Genomic DNA, 22,896 nt, shown 5'->3' on the forward strand with positions numbered 1-22,896 from the left:
TATGAGTGTCCCTGGTGTGATGTCACTTCCTGTATGAGTGTCCCTGGTGTGATGTCACTTCCTGTATGAGCGTCCCTGGTGTGATGTCACTTCCTGTATGAGCGTCCCTGGTGTGATGTCACTTCCTGTATGAGCGTCCCTGGTGTGATGTCACTTCCTGTATGAGTGTCCCTGGTGTGATGTCACTTCCTGTATGAGTGTCCCTGGTGTGATGTCACTTCCTGTATGAGTGTCCCTGGTGTGATGTCACTTCCTGTATGAGTGTCCCTGGTGTGATGTCACTTCCTGTATGAGCGTCGCTGGTGTGATGTCACTTCCTGTATGAGCGTCCCTGGTGTGATGTCACTTCCTGTATGAGCGTCCCTGGTGTGATGTCACTTCCTGTATGAGTGTCCCTGGTGTGATGTCACTTCCTGTATGAGTGTCCCTGGTGTGATGTCACTTCCTGTATGAGTGTCCCTGGTGTGATGTCACTTCCTGTATGAGTGTCCCTGGTGTGATGTCACTTCCTGTATGAGTGTCCCTGGTGTGATGTCACTTCCTGTATGAGTGTCCCTGGTGTGATGTCACTTCCTGTATGAGCGTCCCTGGTGTGATGTCACTTCCTGTATGAGCGTCCCTGGTGTGATGTCACTTCCTGTATGAGTGTCCCTGGTGTGATGTCACTTCCTGTATGAGTGTCCCTGGTGTGATGTCACTTCCTGTATGAGCGTCGCTGGTGTGATGTCACTTCCTGTATGAGCGTCCCTGGTGTGATGTCACTTCCTGTATGAGCGTCCCTGGTGTGATGTCACTTCCTGTATGAGTGTCCCTGGTGTGATGTCACTTCCTGTATGAGCGTCCCTGCTGTGATGTCACTTCCTGTATGAGCGTCTCTGGTGTGATGTCACTTCCTGTATGAGCGTCCCTGGTGTGATGTCACTTCCTGTATGAGCGTCCCTGGTGTGATGTCACTTCCTGTATGAGCGTCCCTGCTGTGATGTCACTTCCTGTATGAGCGTCCCTGGTGTGATGCCACTTCCTGTATGAGCGTCCCTGGTGTGATGTCACTTCCTGTATGAGCGTCCCTGGTGTGATGTCACTTCCTGTATGAGCGTCCCTGGTGTGATGTCACTTCCTGTCGCACTGGGAAAAACTCTAAACTGAAAGAGCTTTTAAATGATCACCTGAAGAATCGAAATCCAGTTGGAAATATGGCAACACCACTAAAGTACAGATATTCAGTATTCTATAACTGTACACGTGTTACATTCTTCCCAGTCCTGCCCAGGTCCTCGGGCAAGACACTTCCTCCACCTCCAACACGAAACTGAGCCTGTCCCGAGAAGCAACGACGCAAACGGGTCAAAACTGAGGCGACTCCAGAAACGACACGCAACAACGGAAGAGACAAAGGTAAAGAGTAAATGTACACGGACCAAATATAATGCAGTATCATGAAACAGTCAAGCGGAATCACCAAAAATAAATACATAAATGAATAAATAAATAAATAAATACATAAAAATGAGCAGAAAACGCGTGGATCCGACACTGTTGTATTTGTCATTTATTTATTTATATTTATTTTTGGTTCACGTGGAGAGGCACGGCGCTGTGTCACCGGTGTCACGTGACCAGAGGAACGGACCGAACCAAGACCGGGGAACGGCGCGTGCGGGAGAGGAGACACCTGACGCGAGCCGCCGGGAAATCACGGGGATTAACGGGGAATCACGGGGGAAATACGACGACGCGCAAATAAATATAATGAAATAAACAAACACGCACCAAACGCGCACCGGAGCCCCGCGCCGGACTTTCCGCGCACACGCCCCCTGATGCCGCGGTCACATGCGCACATGCCCCCTCTGCCCCCCCGGTGCCCCGGCGCCGTCCCGTTATACCATCGCCCCCGGTGTGTCGCCACGTACTCACCGCGGCGGTTCCAGTCCGTTAAAGGCGCGTCTCCTCCCGGGGCCGTGCCGGGCCGTGCCGCGCTCGTCTCCGTCAGCAGAGGGGGGAGCAGGGAAGAGCCGGGCCCCCTTTGCCCCGTGACGTTGCGCTTTGTGGAGGAGAGAGGAGGGAGGAGAGAGGAGGGAGGAGAGAGGAGAGAGGAGAGAGGGAAGGAGTGAGGAACATGCTCAGTGGCGCCGCCTCCTGGACAGAGGGAGGAGCGTGAGCGCGCGCGGGGAGGATGATGTCACCTCTGGAGGCGCGTGAGGGTCATCGCGGCTTTGATGGACCAAGAACAGAAATGAGACTGCGGGGGACATTCGTCATGGAAATAAAAGATGTGTAAATGTCAGTTTAGTGGTTTGTGATTGTGCTTCAGACCAGTTTGTGGGGAAAGAGGGATGAAATGTATGGAAATGTACAGCTCATGGATGATAACTGCAATAATATGATCTGAGTTTCAGCTTTTAATGGATGATATTGATGCTCAGAGAGAGATATGTGAGAGGTGACAACATCGATCACACACAAAAGTTGATTTATTTGTGAGATTTGTTTATTTCTTTATGTAAATCTCACTTTTTTATCATTCATGTGGCAACAATGACATCGTGACACGGGGGACAAGGGTCTGAAAGTGCGTCAGGACATTCACACTTCTGTCGACTCTGTCCAGGCTCTCAAACTGCAGCTTTCTAGTTATAACATATTCTACATCCGGTTAAGTTTAGTTTAGTTCAATTAATAAGACAGGGACGGAGCACAATATTCCTCACTCTTGCACCAGGAGTAGCTCCAGTGGTAGTTTCCACATCGTCCCGGGACACGCTGATGTTATAGGTCATAATCACAATAAAAATGGTACAAGAAATGAAGATAAGTTTGTTCTCTTAAGTTTGGGAGCAGGACCACGCCCCTTCCTGCGGCTACGCTATTTAAGCATCCAGGTCACACACACCAGCGTTCGTGACTTCGTGCCCCTCCCTCTGACTCTCTTCTCATTAATATTCAAATGTAGGTCCTGGACGGGGGTATCGAGGCCCGGGAGCATTCAGCCCTCATCACCAGAAGCCCAAAAACTGTATCCACTTTCTCGTACGTGGATAAACACGTTGCGTCGTAGCCGGGGGCGTGGTCCATGCCAGTGAATGAAGTTCATCATTGACGTGGCGGCCATTTTACAAGGCTTTTCACAGGAAGTCCCAGAATTTAAGTCGGCCACAATCCTCTTATTTCTGCATCAAGTCAGAGATAAAACACATCCAGAGCTGGTGTGAGGTTTGTAGTTTCATCTCGTCGTGGGCGTGTCCACTCGTCATCATGTGGTCCAACCCCAGGACAGTGTTTGAGGTCAAGAACGTGATGAGGTCATGAAGAAAATGGTTTAAGCAGCAGTAACTTTAAAGTGACGTATGACAGGTTTTTACGACTTTCTGATTTAGACTTTGTCTGGTGTATTTATATTTCTCGTACGTATAAATGACAGATTTACACTCATTGAGCAGGTATTTGTGGAGAAAACGTTGAAAAATCTGTGGAAAATGACATCACAGCAGGGACAGGAAGTGACATCACAGCAGGGACAGGAAGTGACATCACAGCAGGGACAGGAAGTGACATCACAGCAGGGACAGGAAGTGACATCACAGCAGGGACTCTCATTCCAGACAAAGTTTATGCATCATTTACACAAAGGAAACAACTTTTTTGACTCTGAAAACATTAATTCTCATCTCTTTTTATTCGTCAAATAAAATAGATAGTGACATTAGATGGGTTTTGGCCCAGTGTTTGCTGGGTAATTTCCTACTGTGATGTCATCAATTACAAACAGGAAGTGATATTATTATAAAAAATTATCTTACCAGCATTTTAGTTCATGAGTGGTGCGACCTGTAGGGGGCGCTTTACATGAGAATATTCAAATACAATGGGACAAAAATGCTATTTACATCACACATTTCGCGCCGTGCCATTGTTTGGTGTAAACCCCGAGTTAAAGACGAGACAAACCTTTAAAACGTCAGGATCTATGTCCCGAGAATGTCCCTGATCATGTCCCCCCCACAGAAGACACCACATGTCTGCGCCGCCCCCAGCAGGACTCCGCCCCCAGCACGACTCCGCCCCCAGCAGGACTCCGCCCCCGCTTCAGGTTCACGTCGGGCTCATTATGCGGATGATAATGGCGTGTGCATTACGCGGGTTATTAAGAGTTATTAAGTGTTAATGGCACGTGGACTTGAGCCGGTGCTGGACGTTCTCTGGACGTGGACGTCCTCTAGACCAGAGCCAGTTTCACACCTCGTTAAAAAGACTCAGAGGTTTTATGGACAAAGAACATTTTATACTGAAAAAATGATGTTACGACCCGATAAAACGTGTTTGGAAAAGGATTTGAGAACATTTTAGACGAGCGTGAGGATCTGAGAAACACTCTGTAGTAATCAGTGTCTACAGGTGCGGTTTAGTCCTGGTTTAGTCCTGGTTTAGTCCTGGTTTAGTCCTGGTTTAGTCCTGGTTTAGTCCTGGTTTAGACCTGGTTTAGTCCTGGTTTAGTCCTGGTTTAGACCTGGTTTAGACCTGGTTTAGCCCTGGTTTAGACCTGGTTTAGACCTGGTTTAGACCTGGTTTAGACCTGGTTTAGCCCTGGTTTAGACCTGGTTTAGACCTGGTTTAGACCTGGTTTAGACCTGTTTTAGTCCAAGCTCCTCCCCCACACTCCTGATTGGCTGTGTGTGAACATGTGGGAGGGCGTGTGACTTAGTGATTGAAGGACCGGGAACAGGGCGGGCATCAAACGAGTGGATTAGACCCTGGGTTCCGTTAACCTCACCCCTCCAAACCCTGTCCCCCGAGCCCGTCCCCCGAGCCTGTCCCGTCCCCCGAGCCTGTCCCGTCCCACGAGCCTGTCCCGTCCCACGAGCCTGTCCTGTCCCACGAGCCTGTCCCGTCCCACAAGCCTGTCCTGTCCCACGAGCCTGTCCTGCCCCACGAGCCTGTCCCGTCCCATGAGCCTGCCCCGTCCCACGAGCCTGTCCCGTCCCACGAGCCTGTCCCGTCCCACGAGCCTGTCCTGTCCCACGAGCCTGTCCCGTCCCACAAGCCTGTCCTGTCCCACGAGCCTGTCCTGTCCCACGAGCCTGTCCCGTCCCACGAGCCTGTCCCGTTCCACGAGCCTGTCCCGTCCCATGAGCCTGTCCCGTTCCACGAGCCTGTCCCGTCCCATGAGCCTAACCCTAACCCAGACCTTGTCCCGCACGTGCAGTCACGTCCTGGAGACAGCAGGGGGCGCAAGCTTCTCCAAAGAACATAAGTTTTCAAGGTTTATTTCTATTAAAATCCTGTAATTGAACAAGTTTGACGCCGTTTTGTGACGTGGAAGAACAAACATCTGCACGAAGTCGAGAAGACGTCGAAGTCGAGAAGACGTCGAAGTCGAGAAGACGTCGAAGTCGAGAAGACGTCGAAGTCGAGAAGATTCGCACCTGGAAAATACACACTAAGGGATTTAAGATAAAGACATTTAAAAGCAGAATTGTGTAAAGAACTTTATTGCTTAAATACATAATTCACATCATTGTCACAGTAAAGTAAGACTTATTCAGAACTGAGGCTTCAAAAAGAACAATGACTCTCAGCGCGATGTCCGGTTTCCACAGTCATTTCCGTCAAGTTCAATGCATGCGTTTAACGTCACATGACCCGTTTACCCACTTCAATGGCACGTTACAACTTCCTGTCTGTTCCACGTGCGTCGTCTCATCTAGACGTGGGCGATACTGACGCTGCAATGAAATATCCAACTGTAGTAGTGTTTTAAATATGTGTCGACCGTGTATATATATATATTTTCGTCCAGTAAAACCTCCAGTATTTAGCTTTTCTGTGTAATTCTCTCCTCGATAAATGGACGGATAGTGTAAAATACAATTGTAAAAGTCTCTGCTCTGAAATCCCTTCTTGGCTTTTCCTACTTCGTGATCATTCTGAAGTCAATCCCGACATTATAATCCACTTAACTCGGGCCCACAAACACCTCCATTCCACAATTTAAAATGCATTACAGTTTCGAAAGGTTTAAAGGCTCCGTCGTAATCGAGACAGCACAAGAAAATATCGATTGAAGTCGTCAGTATCGCCCACTCTAGCCCGATCCCGTTCACATGCAGCCGCTTCAAAGGTCTTCGGTTTCCCCGTCGAAGGGCACGTTGTCCTGTTCCAGGGGCGTGGGCGGGTCATCCTCGGAGCAGACCCAGCCGATGGGGGTGCGGTTGAAGGAGGGTCTGGAGCGGACGTCCGACTGCTGACCGGGCAAAGGCTCGGGCTCGTCCTGGGTCACCTCCGGCATCTCGAAGGTCAACACCTTGGAGGCTTTCTCCGGACCGCGGAAAGGCAGCGCCGTCCTGGAAGCAAGAGAAGAATACAGTTGGCCACAGTGTTTTTGGTCACGAATTCATTGTTCCTTTGACTTTTTATCCACGTAGGAGAAAACTAAGAGGCTGAACGACCTCGCTTGAGAGAAAGCCTTTACCATCGATGCCTCCAAGACCCAAAGTTACCATCAGAGTGAACGGTAAACTACTCGACTGTGTCACTTTCATTAGACTTTGACCCATTTGGAAGTCAAACCAGTTCAGTATCGAGACAAAGTCGAGGAGGCTCTATATTAGCGTTGTCACACCCGTCTTGCTGTACGTTTCGGAATCCCGGCGGATTGTTGAACGAAGGCAATCGAACGAGATAGACGCTTTCCACAAAATGGTTTCTCGAAAGCCTTAGCCGTATCTTCTGGCCTCACGAGATCTCCAACTAGAGCTTTGTAAGAGAACAAGAAGTTGGAGTTTGATGCAAGAGATCAAACACGGACGCCTTCGGTGGCTGAGAATAAACCAACTCTGTGTCCCCGACGTAGCAAGGCCGACCAAAACCAACTGAGGCCGACCAAAACCAACTGAGGCCGACCAAAACCAACTGAGGCCGACCAAAACCAACTGAGGCCGACCAAAACCAACTGAGGCCGACCAAAACCAACTGAGGCCGACCAAAACCAACTGAGGCCGACCAAAACCAACTGAGGCCGACCAAAACCAACTGAGGCCGACCAAAACCAACTGAGGCCGACCAAAACCAACTGAGGCCGACCAAAACCAACTGAGGCCGACCAAAAACAATCGGCGTCGTACACTAATGGCCTGAGGTGGCACAGGACTCACAGGACTAAGTCGTATTGTACTTGTTGATGTTGTTGTATTGTTGTGTCAAACTTTGTCTCCGTCAACTTAAAATGGAAATGGAAGAACGTTAAAATGATGTTATCTTCAATATGGGGGACCTCATTTGCGAATCTCTTTTGACATCATCGGTGGAACTGAACTGAAACTGTGGAAAATGGACAAAATCAGACCTTTGTAAGAACGTCTCTGTCGGCCGAACACCAGCAGTTAGACACTCTCTCTCCAGATCGTGTTGTACAGATCCATGGGTGGCAGAGTGGTTGGCGTTCTCGCACCACAACACGACAGTTTGGTTTCCAGACGGCGAAGGGCCTTTTGTGGCTTGAGTTTGCCTGGATTTCCTTGTGTCTGGTGGAAGTTTTCTCCGGTTTCCGCGATCACACTCCAGCTAGTTACTCCTGAACCAGATCCTCGCTCAAGTTCTGCCCACGATAAACTCCTTCATTCCTCGTGGTTTGGTCGCATTCAATCACGGAAGCGACTCCGTGTTTCGCGTTTCTTCCTCGAAAGCTGCGCAGCCTCTAATCTCGTCGCTCCTCGCGCTTTGACTCGTGTTTGTTCAATTCATTTTCGGGGCTTTTTCTCCAGTTCCTTTTGTTGCTGACTCGGGCCCATTAGCCGCACTGACTTTTGAAACTGAATTAAAATAATGTCGTTTGCGAGATGCACTTCTACGACTGCGGCGGCGACGGCGACGATGACGGCCTCTGGTTGTCATGGTGAGCCGGGTCGGAGCGGGCGCAGGTAGAACCCAGAGCGGTGTATTAATAGAAAAGGACTTTACCAGTTACAGTGTCGCCGTGGAGACCGAGGGAGACAGGTGCATTATGGGTCATGGAGACGTTTTTGAGGGATTGTTGTCTAGTCGGTCGTTCTGTTGTGGACGAGTCGGTGGTTTCGATGGTCGTCGGGGAAACAAATGATTTACAATTTCACTCGGATGAAACTTTGACCAATCAGATGTTTGAGACGTTGTCGTGGCAACATATTTATACCTTGGAAGTGACTAAAGGTCATCGGCAAACGTCCAATTTATTCATGTCGACTCAGCATCAGCATCAAGTATTTACTGTTGTTACGTAGTAAAAATACAGCGAAAAAGTAAAAGTAGAACATGAAAACTCAACTCAAGTCAAAGTATCGAAGTACTTATGTGTATTTTATCATCTTTTGTATTTTATCCTTCAGCCTTTTTTAAATTTACTTATTTAATCAAATTTAGGCCTTTTTGTATTTGAATGATATTTTTTAAGCCGTTTTCTATTTGTATTTGATCATCTTTATGTCTTTTTATATTTGTATTTTATCTTCTTTAGGCTTTTTTGTATTTATATTTCAATATCTTGTTGTATTTGTATTTTATTGTCTTTAATCGTTGCAACACTGACATTTCCCTAACGTGGGACAAATAAAAGTTCTTTTATCTAAACTAAACTTTTCAGCAAAAAAGTAAATATATTTCACAGATTTTGAGACACAAGAACATGTTTGTCTCCTTAGTTTTGTTAGAATAAGAGTTTTGTTATCAAAACACTTCCAGCTTTTCAAACTGCAGCTCTATTTATATATTTGAACCTTTTATACGTAGTTTTTCTGTTTATTTGTTCTGTTTTGTCAAATTATTCAGTCTTTTTGTATAAAACATGTGAGTTTCAGTCTGTTAAAGGTGAATAATCCTGGATGTGTCAGAAATGTGAACGTCGAACAAAATCCTAATAAAAAACTCAAACCGTGACGTAAAAAAGAAACATTTAAAAATCAAACTCTGGCTAAACTCCGCCCCTTTGACCCTTGCCCTCCTTGGGGCCTTGTACCTGTTGAAGCTCTTGTACAGGGGCAGGTCCACGTGGGCCTGGATGGGCCCGGGCATGCACCCCTTCATCGTGGCCACCAGGATCTCGTCGCCCCTCATGGCCCGTTCCCATGGCGACACGTAGGTGCGCACGTACTGCTTCCTCCTGCGCTCCTTCAACTCCGCCTCGTTCACCTCAGGCTTGTCTGACGCACAGAGAGGAGACAAACACCATTGAAGCGCCCCCTGCAGGTCGCACGACGCATTGAACTAAAATGCACTTAAGTTTTCTCTATCTATTTTTTTTAATTATCTTTTTAAATATCACAGAATGGCACATTTTTTAGGTTTATAATTTCACTTCCTGTTTGTAATTGGTGACATCACACAATTAAATTACCCAGAAAACACTGGACAAAACTCATCTAATGTCACAATGTTTTTAATTTGACAAATAAAAAGAAATAAGAAACACTTTATTTAGTTGATGAATTCAACTAAATAAAGTGTTTCTTATTTCTTTTTCGTTTAGAGTCAAAAAAGTTGTTTCTTTTGTGTAAATTCTGAATAAACTTTGACTGGAACGAGTGTGATGTCACTTCCTGTCATTTTCTACAGGTTTTTCAACGTTTTCTCCACAAAAACCTGCTCGATTGGTGTAAAACTATAATTTATGTACAACAGGTACAAACACACCAAATAAAGTTGAAATGAGAAAACCTGTCATACGAGTATCAGATGTACAAATGTACTTAGGTAAAAGTAGAAATAACCATATTAAAAATGATGAACCATGAAAGTGTGGGATCTTGTAATTGACTTTGTGTTTGTAAAATGTTCTGCACAAATAAAGTTGGATTGGCTCATTTTGAATCATGCAAAGAAAAAGAAAAATACAAAAAAATCTGCCAATTCAGGTGGAAAAGGAGTAATTTGTCCTTTCAACAGTGTAAAATATACTGTAGACATACTCAAAAGTCAAGTATGGGTGAAAAATGTATTTACTTAATAAAGTAATAAACTACTTATCAACAAGGTCTGAGCTCACCTTCCTGTTTGATGATCACAGGCTTTGGAGGTGGAAGTGGAGGAAGAATCAGCAGGTTCTCCAGGTTGTCCTGGAACACGCAATAAACAGAAAAACAAACGACAATTCAAAGTTCAAGGCCCAGAAAATCCACCAACTCTAAAGACCCCAAACCTCAGGAATTATACTGAAGTATTGGACGCTCTAGGCTCTGAGCGACGCAGAAGAAGAATCTGCACTTCCTCTTCCTCTGGAGTTTGTGGAGTTGTTTAGAAGTGACACAGAGGAAGAAGAATTCAATGGATTTAGTGATTTGGGGTAAAACTGATGCTTTGCTAAACTTGTTAGCATGTTCTTTATGCTATAGTTATCTGTTAGCATGTTCTTTATGCTATAGTTATCTGTTAGCATGTTCTTTATGCTATAGTTATCTGAATAACTGTTCATATGTTACGCTGACATACCAGACACTTACCACAGTTCTGTCTGTGCCTCATGTAGCTGAAGGTGTTAGCGTTAGCATACGTCATGTAGCTGAAGGTGTTAGCGTTAGCATAGGTCATGTAGCTGAAGGTGTTAGCGTTAGCATACCTCATGTAGCTGAAGGTGTTAGCGTTAGCATACGTCATGTAGCTGAAGGTGTTAGCGTTAGCATACGTCATGTAGCTGAAGGTGTTAGCGTTAGCATACGTCATGTAGCTGAAGGTGTTAGCGTTAGCATACGTCATGTAGCTGAAGGTTAACGTTAGCATACGTACACCTATTCACCATGTTCTCTCATCTGTTATTATTTTAAACTGTATTTTAAGATTAAATGTCTGTTCTTGGTCTTGTATCAAATAAATTGACAAAAAATGCGACTTATACTCCAGTGCGACTTATATATGTTTTGTTTTTTTCCTCTATTATGCTTTCTTTGGCTGCTGGACTGTATGTACTCTGGAAGTCTGGATTGTAAGAGTCAAAAGCCTCTGATCACCACAGAGTTTAGTACAAGTCCAACCTGCTCCAGCGCTTTGTATTATTGACCGTTTTCAAAGGTGAAATCGCTCGAAAACGACAAAAACGTTTCCCCTGAATTGAGCCTGACCATGTTCTGGTCGCTGACGATGAAGCGCTCCACGCGCTGCTGCCTCATCTGGAACATCTTGGAGCCCTTGTTCTTCATCAACGACAGCTCCTCCAGCATCACGTCTTTGGGAGTCTTGATCTTGGTTCCCAGGTCGAACGCCGTGGCCTCCGAGTCCAGCTCATCGTCTGCGGAGGGAGAAGGACGAGGTTTGGGTGAAGACGGCGGTGAAAAAACGTGGAGGAAAAGACGTTTATTACTGCATGAACCTCGGGGTTTTCAGCGATATGCAAATACATTTAATCACACATTTTTTCTTCATATTGAACAATCTCGTTTATATTTATTTTATTTTATTTATTTTATTTATTTTATTTATTTTATTTATTTTATTTATTTTATTTATTTTATTTATTTTATTTATTTTACTTATTTTATTTAATTTATTTAATTTATTTTATCTTATTATTTTATTTTTATAATTTATTTTTCATTATTTATTTATCTATTTATTTTTTATTATTTATATTTTTGTTTTGGTCCAAACCGCATGTTTTTACCGATTTGCGTCTCAATAGATGATCTTTGACAATTAATAACAATCATACGCATAAAGTTGACTTGAATGAGTGCCCCGCCCCAGTGTGATGTCACTTCCTGTCATTTTCTATGATAAAAATGTTTCACTTTTTTAACAATAGCAGCGTCTTGTCTTTGTTGATAATTACAGCGTTTATTCATGATTATCTGTATAAATATGTGTCATGTTGTTTCTCTCATAATTTATCTGGACCAATCACAGAAATATGGACTCCAGGGCCACGCCCCCTTTTACAGAGCGTGGGGCGTTATATCCTCTTCCTGCTTTACCGAGGGAAGCACTTCCACCTCCTCCTCCTCTCCCTCCTCCTCTCCCACCTCCTCTCCCTCCTCCTCCTCTCCCTCCTCCTCTCCCTCCTCCCTCCTCCTCTCTCTCCTCCTCTCCCACCTCCTCTCCCTCCTCCTCTCCCTCCTCCCTCCTCCTCTCCCTCCTCCTCTCCCACCTCCTCTCCTCCTCCTCTCCCTCCTCCTCCTCCTCTCCCTCCTCCTCTCTCCTCCTCTCCCTCCTCCTCTCCCTCCTTCTCCTCTCCCTCCTCCTCTCCTCCTCCTCTCCTCCTCCCTCCTCCTCTCCCTCCTCCTCTCCCACCTCCTCTCCTCCTCCTCCTCTCTCCTCCTCTCCCTCCTCCTCTCCCTCCTCCCTCCTCCTCTCCTCCTCCTCTCTCCTCCTCTCCCTCCTCCTCTCCCTCCTCCCTCCTCTCTCCTCCTCTCCCTCCTCTCTACCTCCTCCTCTCTCTCCTCCTCCTCTCTCTCCTCCTCTCCTCCTCCTCTCCCTCCTCCTCTCTCTCCTCCTCCTCTCTCTCCTCCTCTCCTCCTCCTCTCTCTCCTCCTCTCCCTCCTCCTCTCCTCCTCCTCTCCCTCCTCCTCTCCCTCCTTCCCTCCTCCTCTCCTCCTCCTCTCCCACCTCCTCTCCCTCCTCCTCTCCCTCCTCCCTCCTCCTCTCCCTCCTCCTCTCTCCTCCTCTCCTCCTCCTCTCCCTCCTTCTCCTCTCCCTCCTCCTCTCCCTCCTCCTCTCCCTCCTCCCTCCTCCTCTCCCTCCTCCTCTCCCACCTCCTCTCCCTCCTCCTCCTCTCTCTCCTCTCCCTCCTCCTCTCCCTCCTCCCTCCTCCTCTCCCTCCTCCTCTCTCCTCCTCTCCCTCCTCCTCTCCCTCCTCCCTCCTCTCTCCTCCTCTCCCTCCTCCTCTACCTCCTCCTCTCTCTCCTCCTCCTCTCTCTCCTCCTCTCCCTCCTCCTCTCCCTCCTCCTCTCCCTCCTCCTCCTCCTCTCCCTCCTCCTCTCTCTCCTCCTCCTCTCTCTCCTCCTCTCCTCCTCCTCTCTCTCCTCCTCTCCCTCCTCCTCTCCTCCTCCTCTCCCTCCTCCTCTTCCTCCTCCCTCCTCTCTCCTCCTCTCTCCCTCCTCCCTCCTCTCTCCTCCTCTCCCTCCTCCTCCTCTCCTCCTCTCTCCTCCTCTCCTCCTCCTCTCCCTCCTCCTCTCCCCTCCTCTTCCTCCTCCCTCCTCTCCCTCTTCCCTCCTCTCTCCTCCTCTCCCTCCTCTCTCCTCCTCTCCCTCCTCCTCTCCTCTCTCCTCCTCCTCCTCTCTCCTCCTCTCTCTCCTCCTCCTCCTCTCTCCTCCTCTCTCTCCTCCTCCTCCTCTCCTCTCTCCTCCTCCTCCTCTCTCCTCCTCTCTCTCCTCCTCCTCCTCTCCCTCCTCCTCTCCTCTCTCCTCCTCCTCCTCTCTCCTCCTCTCTCCTCCTCCTCCTCTCCCTCCTCCTCTCCTCTCTCCTCCTCCTCCTCTCTCCTCCTCTCTCTCCTCCTCCTCCTCTCTCCTCCTCTCTCTCCTCCTCCTCCTCTCTCCTCCTCTCCCTCCTCCTCTCTCTCCTCCTCTCCTCCTCTCTCCTCCTCTCCCTCCTCCTCTCCTCTCTCCTCCTCCTCCTCTCTCCTCCTCTCTCTCCTCCTCCTCCTCTCTCCTCCTCTCTCTCCTCCTCCTCCTCTCCTCTCTCCTCCTCCTCCTCTCTCCTCCTCTCTCTCCTCCTCCTCCTCTCCCTCCTCCTCTCCTCTCTCCTCCTCCTCCTCTCTCCTCCTCTCCCTCCTCCTCTCCCTCCTCCTCTCCCTCCTCCTCTTCCTCCTCCCTCCTCTCCCTCTTCCCTCCTCTCTCCTCCTCTCCCTCCTCTCTCCTCCTCTCCCTCCTCCTCTCCTCTCTCCTCCTCCTCCTCTCTCCTCCTCTCCCTCCTCCTCTCCTCTCTCCTCCTCCTCCTCTCTCCTCCTCTCTCTCCTCCTCCTCCTCTCCTCTCCCTCCTCCTCTCCTCTCTCCTCCTCCTCCTCTCTCCTCCTCTCTCTCCTCCTCCTCCTCTCCTCTCTCCTCCTCCTCCTCTCTCCTCCTCTCTCCTCCTCCTCCTCCTCTCCCTCCTCCTCTCCTCTCTCCTCCTCCTCCTCTCTCCTCCTCTCTCTCCTCCTCCTCCTCCTCTCCCTCCTCCTCTCCCTCCTCCTCTCCCTCCTCCTCTCTCTCCTCCTCCTCTCTCTCCTCCTCTCCCTCCTCCTCTCTCTCCTCCTCTCCCTCCTCCTCTTCCTCCTCCCTCCTCTCTCCTCCTCTCCCTCCTCCCTCCTCTCTCCTCCTCTCCCTCCTCCTCCTCTCCCTCCTCTCTCCTCCTCTCCCTCCTCCTCTCCCTCCTCCTCTCCCTCCTCCTCTTCCTCCTCCCTCCTCTCCCTCTTCCCTCCTCTCTCCTCCTCTCCCTCCTCTCTCCTCCTCTCCCTCCTCCTCCTCTCCCTCCTCCTCTCCTCTCTCCTCCTCCTCCTCTCTCCTCCTCTCCCTCCTCCTCTCTCTCCTCCTCTCCCTCCTCCTCTCCCACCTCCTCTCCCTCCTCCTCCTCTCCCTCCTCCTCTCCCTCCTCCCTCCTCCTCTCCCTCCTCCTCTCCCACCTCCTCTCTCTCCTCCTCTCCCTCCTCCTCTCCCTCCTTCTCCTCTCCCTCCAACTCTCCCTCCTCCTCTCCCTCCTCCTCTCCCTCCTTCTCCTCTCCCTCCAACTCTCCCTCCTCCTCTCCCTCCTCTCTCCTCCTCTCCCTCCTCCTCTCCCTCCTCCTCTCCCTCCTCCTCTTCCTCCTCCCTCCTCTCCCTCTTCCCTCCTCTCTCCTCCTCTCCCTCCTCTCTCCTCCTCTCCTCTCTCCTCCTCCTCCTCCTCTCCTCTCTCCTCCCTCCTCCTCTCTCCTCTCTCCCTCCTCCTCCCTCTCCTCCTCTCCTCTTCTCGCTGCTGCGATGGAGAGATTTGATGAGTTTTACCGCTCCCTCGAGACCTTCCGCCGTAAAACCCAGCGCTCCCTCGCTTCCCACGCGCCCAAGTATCACTCATAATACCTGGAGCAGAGCCATAACGCACACGCCGCACACGCCGCGCGCACGCCGCGCACACGCCGCGCACACGCCGCGCACACGCCGCGCACGCACCATGCAGGCATCCATAACCCGCCGTGAGGTGGAGTGGTTCAGGGTAAGTCGTAAATCAGAGCGCTGAGGGCCCGATATTGATTGGAGTGTTAATTCAGAGCTGTGGAGCCCGGAGTGGAGCCGCTGCTGACGGCGGTGAAACGGCGGCGCAGGAAAGAGCGGCGCAAACAAGCGGTTGTGTTCATTTTTGGGGGGAATTTCAAAGTGTTGACGTTTTTGTCGGAGGCGTCGAACTGCGGTTAAATTTTGTGTTGTTTTTTTCAAGTTTTTTTTTTTATACAATGATGCAATTTTGTCGTGCATTTTTTATTTGATGCTGGATCCAGGCGTTCTGATCATTTATTGATTTTAATTTTACATATAAAATTATTATTTTTTTTTTTTTGTGAGCGGTTTTTTTTACGGCTCACAAGTCTAAACTAGAAGATTTTTTCTTTTGTGTTACTATTTGGAACATGGGTCGTGGGCCGGATTAAGTCACTTAGAGGGCCTGATTTGGCCCTTGGGCCTTATGTTGGGCAACACGTTTCAGATCATATTTAGAAAGACTGTTTTTAAACTTAAATGTCTTTCAAACTGAGATGAAAACATTAGAAACTGATAAATCAACCAAGAAATTTAAATCTGGTTCAGTCCATTTTTCAGATTTAAAGGAAATATGACACTTTTGACATAAAATGCCTTATTTCTATTAGAAAACCAGACATAATGAAAAATAGGAACAAGTGGTAGAAAATCTGTTTAAAATAGTCTTAAATTGAAGTGAGTAAACTCCAGGAAAAGTTTCAAATAGATATATTTAAATATGAGATTCATCTGCAGCGTCTCACTGCCTTGAAAAAGTTGAAATTTATTTATTAAAAAAATAATGAGATTAATTCTGGCTGAAAACTTTATTTCACAGGATCGTTATCGAGCGAAATCGTTTCAGAAACAGTCAAAATCACATGTTTGGAGAGAGTTTTGTTGGAAAATTGTGTCTCATTTTTTCATAACACGAGGTCAAAGTTCACATTGTTCACAGGGAAAAGTGACTGTTGGAGAAACTGTGGCAGCAGGAGAAACTTATATTTGTTTGCAATAAAACAAGTGTAAAAATAAATATTAATAATACAAATTTAAAAGATTTAAAATTAAAAAATTAAAAATTAACAAAAATTAAGAAATTATTTAATGTAATAAAATTAAATAAAACTAAATAAAAAAGGAAATTAAATATAAATTAAATGATAAAGCCGGTCACAGTTGTCATTATAGCATTACCATGACAGAAGAATACGTTTGGATCGCCTCAAACGGTCTGAAATGAACAAGTTGTATTTGTTTCTCACGTTTGTAAGACCGTGACGATCATCTGCAGCTCCTTTTTTAACACAAAACGCTTGTGAAATGTGACAGAAGACACTCGGTAGTTACGGCAAAGACTCTTCTAATTTTCGTGGTTTTGCCCGAGGCCCCTGCTGGGCCCTGGGTTCGGTCCAACTGGCTGAACCGACAAATGACTCAGCATCAGCCACAGCCAACGAGTGAAGCGCGTGTCTCTCAAAGCGACCGCTACGTTTGCCAACATAATAATACAAACCACTTTTCTAAGCATAATCCCGTCTCCCAACAGTCCTCGTGACACATCTGCACTTCTAAAGCGACTGGGAATCACAGCGTGAGCTCGGGACAGATGGACCCACACCCAGTTTGGCTCCGAAGCACCGAAACATCAAAGAAAAGTGGGTATTTTCCCTCTGCAGGTGAAAATGTGCCGAGTTATTTCTGGAGCGCCGAGAGAAACAGTACGCAATCAAAAAACTGCAGAGCTCTAAAGGCGATGCTAGCGGTGCACAAATGGACCTGATGAATTATTAATGATGGTAATAAAGAGGGTTTACAATGCAACACTTTAAGAGGCATAAAGTAAAATGCTTTTGGGACTGAATTACTTTTACAAGACGAGAGAGCCAAAAAATGGAGCGGTACAGCGAGGTTTGTACTGGACGACAACTGGATCTTTTCTACGAAGTTTATACGTCAACTATCGGCATTTCCCCAATCGAAAGACAGAATATTTGGTTTTGGACTGTGAGGTTTGGGGTGTTTCACTGAACGGCATCAAACAAAGAAAATTCAAAAAAAATAAAAAAAAAATCTGAAAATTCTACGTTTTTTGCGAATATCACATTGAAAAGCTGTGAGTGTTTTGTTCTGCTGAAACGTCACATAATAATGCATTACTGTGGAACATTTCAGGCAAAGCGCACGACATACCGCATCCATGACGACGAGCAGGTGGCGGACCCTCCACCATAAACAATTGCACCTTTAAAGCTCCAACATGTCACTTTTACATGGTGGAGTTTTTAGTACCTTAGACAAACGTGTGACTCTCACTGTGAGCGGACTTGTATCTCCACAAACCTGACTCGTACTCGAGCCTTCTCCTGCTTGTTTCTGTGGGAATGTTGTTCCTTTGGCTTTAATATTCCACATTGGCATTAAACTCTCTGTATCCATGGAATCTCTTGGAAACGTTTAGTGATTTTACTTCATTTTCATCATTCTTTGAGATCTAGTGTCAAATGTAGTGAACGTGATAAAGAACTGTGTGTGAACTGAACCAAACACAATCATCAATCGAGTCATTTTCATCTATTTATTATTGATTTTGTTCCATCTTTTGTGAGGATTTCACCAAGTCCATGTCCGGTGGTCTCAAACAGAAAACTCTTTTGCTTTTCAGTCCTGCTCAGATGAAGTAAAAGTGACTTGACAGTCGTTTTATGTCGTTCTTTTGTTCCTTTTTTCACACTTCACTTCACTTCTGTTTTGTCTTTAGAACTGCTGCATGGTCTTTAGTTGCACCGTGACGTTGACAGATTTGTGAGGCTCTGGAACCTCACAGCAGGTGCCCCCCGTCCAACAGCAGGTGCCCCCCGTCCAACAGCAGGTGCCCCCCGTCCAACAGCAGGTGCCCCCCGTCCAACAGCAGGTGCCCCCCGTCCAACAGCAGGTGCCCCCCGTCCACACTGTGCACCGCTGCTATTACATTACTGCCTGTGTGTACTCCGGCGTGTACTCCGGCGTGTACTCCGGTGTGTACTCTGGCGTGTACTCTGGCGTGTACTTTGGCGTGTACTCCTGCTCGTAAGCTTGCTTAATCGCAGACTCATAAGGGCACATGATTTACACCTCCGCAGCTGCGAGTTTAACCAGAGCTCGGACAGGAAATAGTGCTTCCACGCAATCATGTGACACAGGCGCTGATGCAACACCGAGTCTTTAGCTAACCCTGTAGCTGAAGGTGTTAGCGTTAGCATACGTCATGTAGCTGAAGGTGTTAGCGTTAGCATACGTCATGTAGCTGAAGGTGTTAGCGTTAGCATACGTCATGTAGCTGAAGGTGTTAGCGTTAGCATACGTCATGTAGCTGAAGGTGTTAGCGTTAGCATACGTCATGTAGCTGAAGGTGTTAGCGTTAGCATACGTCATGTAGCTGAAGGTGTTAGCGTTAGCATACGTCATGTAGCTGAAGGTGTTAGCGTTAGCATACGTCATGTAGCTGAAGGTGTTAGCGTTAGCATACGTCATGTAGCTGAAGGTGTTAGCGTTAGCATACGTCATGTAGCTGAAGGTGTTAGCGTTAGCATACGTCATGTAGCTGAAGGTGTTAGCGTTAGCATACGTCATGTAGCTGAAGGTGTTAGCGTTAGCATACGTCATGTAGCTGAAGGTGTTAGCGTTAGCATACGTCATGTAGCTGAAGGTGTTAGCGTTAGCATACGTCATGTAGCTGAAGGTGTTAGCGTTAGCATACGTCATGTAGCTGAAGGTGTTAGCGTTAGCATACGTCATGTAGCTGAAGGTGTTAGCGTTAGCATACGTCATGTAGCTGAAGGTGTTAGCGTTAGCATACGTCATGTAGCTGAAGGTGTTAGCGTTAGCATACGTCATGTAGCTGAAGGTGTTAGCGTTAGCATACGTCATGTAGCTGAAGGTGTTAGCGTTAGCATACGTCATGTAGCTGAAGGTGTTAGCGTTAGCATACGTACACCTATTCACCATGTTCTCTCATCTGTTATTATTTTAAACTGCATTTACAGATGAAATGTATGTTCTTGGTCCTCGAATTTATCAAATAAATTTCCCCCCAAAATGCGACTTATACTCCAGTGCGACTTAGATATGTTTTTTTCTTCTCTATTATGCTTTTTTGGGGCTGGTGCGACTTATAGTCCGGAAAATACGGTAACACTCCAAACTTTCACCACTTATTTAAATAGTCACTAGTAAATTCTGTCTCTTAGAACGTTTTTATTTTAGTGTTAATACTTTTATGTGTCACTCTTGAAAAGGAAATGTGTTCATTTGTTTTTTACAGAATTCATCTCTTTTTCCTCGTTGGGTTTGAATGATTTCTTTTCTTTTTGTTGTATAAATGTTCACACATAAAATAAATAAAGTCTTAGTTAAATCTAATCACGCTGTCGTTATTGAAAAGTGACGAGTTTAATACTATTTTTCTCGACCGTATTGTTTTAAAAGAATGTTCCAGAAGTTCCGCCGCTCTGGTCCCGACGACGACGTGAGTTTGTTCTTTACCGTTCTGGCTGATGTTGGTGAGGTCAGTGATGATCTTGTTGACCTTCTTCCTCTTGTTTGGAGGGTCAGCGGTGGTCAGAGGCATGATGACAGCACTGCAGGGCAAGAACAAGCACAAGAGCAAAGATACGGCCTCATTAAAGGGGACGTATCAAGCAGAACACACCTTTAAGAGCCTTTAACCGACTTATAACAGTCTGTGCTTTATTCAGGTGGAGTCATTATGAAGTGGTCCCAAACTAGGAATATTTTGGATGAGTATTCAGATATCTACACATTTAATTTAAAAAGAAAATAAACAAAATGTGCTTAAGTATGTATAAAACTCTGGGTAACTCTTATATACTTGCAATAATTATTGTTTAGCGCCAAAGAATTTATTTAATTGTTTAATCGTTCTTTCCTGATGTTTAAATAACATGTTGTTTAAAAGAGAAGGGATTTAAATAAAGTTACAGTTCTGGCCACGCCCGTTGAGCGTGCGAGAATAAACTGTGAATGTGGTAATTATTTTATATATATTGTATTTATTTTCGCTTTTGCTGTTCACCAATCATCATCATCATGCGCAATAAACTAAACTATATGACCCACCCTCTAGTAGTAGTAGTAGTAGTAGTAGTAGTAGTAGCAGTAGTAGTAGTAGTAGTAGTAGTAGCAGTAGTAGTAGTAGTAGTAGTAGTAGCAGTAGTAGTAGTAGTAGTAGTAGTAGTAGCAGTAGTAGTAGTAGTAGTAGTAGTAGCAGTAGTAGTAGTAGTAGTAGTAGTAGTAGCAGTAGTAGTAGTAGTAGTAGTAGTAGTAGCAGTAGCACGGAGAAGTCCCGAAGGAGAGACGGGTCCAAAATAAGGGCCGGGGAAACCCAGGAGTGGTTTTGAGGACCCTCCCAGTCCCACATGACACTGGAAGCCACGCCCCCACCACCTGACATCCAGCGGCCGCAGGACCGTACAGGTAAAGATCGTCGACCCAACTGGGCGGTGCCGGGGGGCTCGGTCAGAGAGCCGGACGCACGTTCAAGGAAGGCAGCAGCTCGAACTTGACTCCAGCGGTATGAATGACATATGGACCGATTCATCTGGGGGACAATTTCCTGGATTCCGCCAGGCGACCGGGCGACCGGATGACCGGGCGACCGGGCGACCAGGCGACCAGTGACGGCCTGTAGGTCTTTTGGTTTCGAGCTGCGGCGCGTGAAAGGGCCGCTCTGACCTCACGCCAGACTCGCCAGACTCGCCAGCCTCGCAGAAGATGACGTTAGGTGGAAGGGACAGTGGGGTGTGTCTCCTGGCTAGGGACGAGAGGAGGTTGGCAGCCATTAGCAGCCATGGGCGAGGACACACCAGCGGTGGATGAGATCGGGGAGTTGTCAGAGCACTCAATCCATGGGAGTGTCCACCAAGAAGATGAAGATGGCGAGCGGAGACTGTCTTCAGGTCTTGATTTGCTGGCTCAGTCTGGCCATTAGTCTGAGGTCTGACGAGGTTCGGCTCGCCAGTGTCCCTCCACTGACCCATGAGCCTGTTCTTTCAGCCTAGTAGGGCACAAGGCGAGTCTCATCCTTCCCGGCTGCACAGGTTCTTCTGCTTCCAGGTTCTTGCGGTGCCGATGGAGGCAGCAAGATGGAGGCCGATCGCTCAGGTTGTGCTGGTGCGGGTGGATGAGACAGGCGGGGGTAGAGAATGGCAGGGGTAGTACCTTTTCTACCTGTTCTTTCCTCATCCCGTCCTGAAACAGCCGAGGCAGAAGCTTTACCCGAGAATCAACTCAACTGTCGCTCTGTCAGAGGAATGAGTTTGAGGTTGCCAAAAACAAGCAAACACCGTTGCAGAAACTGACTACGTAATCCTGCGTCACCCGAGTACCTGGCTGGAGCGGGGACGAAAGGTTCACTGGGCAGAGAAACTTGGGTGTCTGAAGCAAAGTCAGGAGCCGGAGCCGGAGCCGGAGCTAGTGCCGGAGCAAGGCTAATCTCCAAACACGTGGTGATCTGGTCCAAATGCGCGCTCAGCTGGGTGAAGCTCTCTTCCACTCTTTTAAACGAGTCCATAATCTTTTTAAGACTCTCGTCCTCTCGACCCAACAGAGTCCCCCGAGCGGCCAGGGCCCCCCCGAGCCTCTCTGTCTCCGCCACGTCCATTTTAGCTTTCGCGCGGCGGCGAACCCCGAAGCAGAGACAAAGACCGACGAGGTGACGGAGGTGGGCGGTAGTCGGGCGGGAGTCGGGCGGGAGTCGGGCCGGTCCCAAGCTGCAGCAGGAGCACCGCGACGACCACATGCGACGGACGGATCGGGCAGCGATGGACAGGAAGGGGCAGGGCTTTATACCCCGGCTGAAGCAGGGTGAGGGGCCTAATCCCGGTGCGAGGATCCAGCCAAGACCCCATCACACATCAGCTCTACACACGGGGCCACGGGGGGACACACGGGGCGACAGGGGAACCGAGAACACCGCCCCGAACCCTAACGGTATTCGCACTCACGACGACTGCGAAAACACTTTGTGCGAAGCAGCGTCAAATAAAGTTCACTTTTAATCCCGGTGCAACAGGATCGTCTTGTGACCGGCGCTCGCACACGTTCGATTCGTAAATACACAGGTTGATGACAGCTCCACTCAGCGAGACGCTACAGGCCGAGCTCGTCAAGATAGCACAAGCGACGGAGACAGGGACAGAGACAGAGACAGTGACAGAGACAGAGACAGAGACAGAGACAGAGCGACAGCCGAACCAGGAATATTCTCTTCAATTACATCCAATAAAAAACGATTACACGTCCTCTCCCCGCGGAGCTCCAACTGCCGGGTAAATGCACCTCTCACTTGAATAATTGCTTTTAATCTGGGTTTAGAAGCGTACGCGGCCCCCAGTTTGAGCGAGGGGAGACACCGCGGGGACTCAGGCCGTCTCCGAGGACACGAGCCGTCTCCGAGGACACGAGGCTTTTAAGTCACGTCTAATTATGAAATAAAGCAGCTGACGAGCGCCGCTCCGGACGAGATGCAGCGCGTCGTCGTTGGATACGAAGAGACGAGTCATTAGATCATGAAATACATTATAAAGGAACTTATCTGTCAGTGTCAGTGTCAGTGTCAGTGTCAGTGTCAGTGTCAGTGTCAGTGTCAGTGTGAGTGTCTGTGTCAGTGTCTGTGTCTGTGTGAGTGTCTGTGTCTGTGTCAGTGTCTGTGTCAGTGTCAGTGTCAGTGTGAGTGTGAGTGTGAGTGTGAGTGTCT

General features: G+C 47.9%; 1 protein-coding gene across 2 annotated transcripts in view; it reads right to left on the minus strand.

Moving 5' to 3' along the window:
* Positions 1-5,473: 5,473 nt before the first annotated feature.
* Positions 5,474-22,896, minus strand: part of myoz1b (myozenin 1b) — a 23,121-nt gene continuing 5,698 nt past the window's right edge. For both annotated transcript variants that reach the window (XM_072440252.1, XM_072440253.1), the window contains 5 exons: positions 19,665-19,759; positions 11,082-11,248; positions 10,013-10,082; positions 8,987-9,170; positions 5,474-6,341 (listed from right to left, as the gene is read on the minus strand). In XM_072440252.1, coding sequence (XP_072296353.1) covers positions 6,113-6,341; positions 8,987-9,170; positions 10,013-10,082; positions 11,082-11,248; positions 19,665-19,749 — 735 coding nt within the window. In that variant the 5' untranslated portion in view covers positions 19,750-19,759 and the 3' untranslated portion in view covers positions 5,474-6,112. The remainder of the gene's footprint in view (positions 6,342-8,986; positions 9,171-10,012; positions 10,083-11,081; positions 11,249-19,664; positions 19,760-22,896) is intronic.

This window comes from Eucyclogobius newberryi, unplaced genomic scaffold (assembly GCF_026437365.1).
Source record: "Eucyclogobius newberryi isolate DKJ021-1_F unplaced genomic scaffold, fEucNew1.0.hap1 SCAF_118, whole genome shotgun sequence".
Lineage (NCBI taxonomy): Eukaryota > Metazoa > Chordata > Actinopteri > Gobiiformes > Gobiidae > Eucyclogobius > Eucyclogobius newberryi.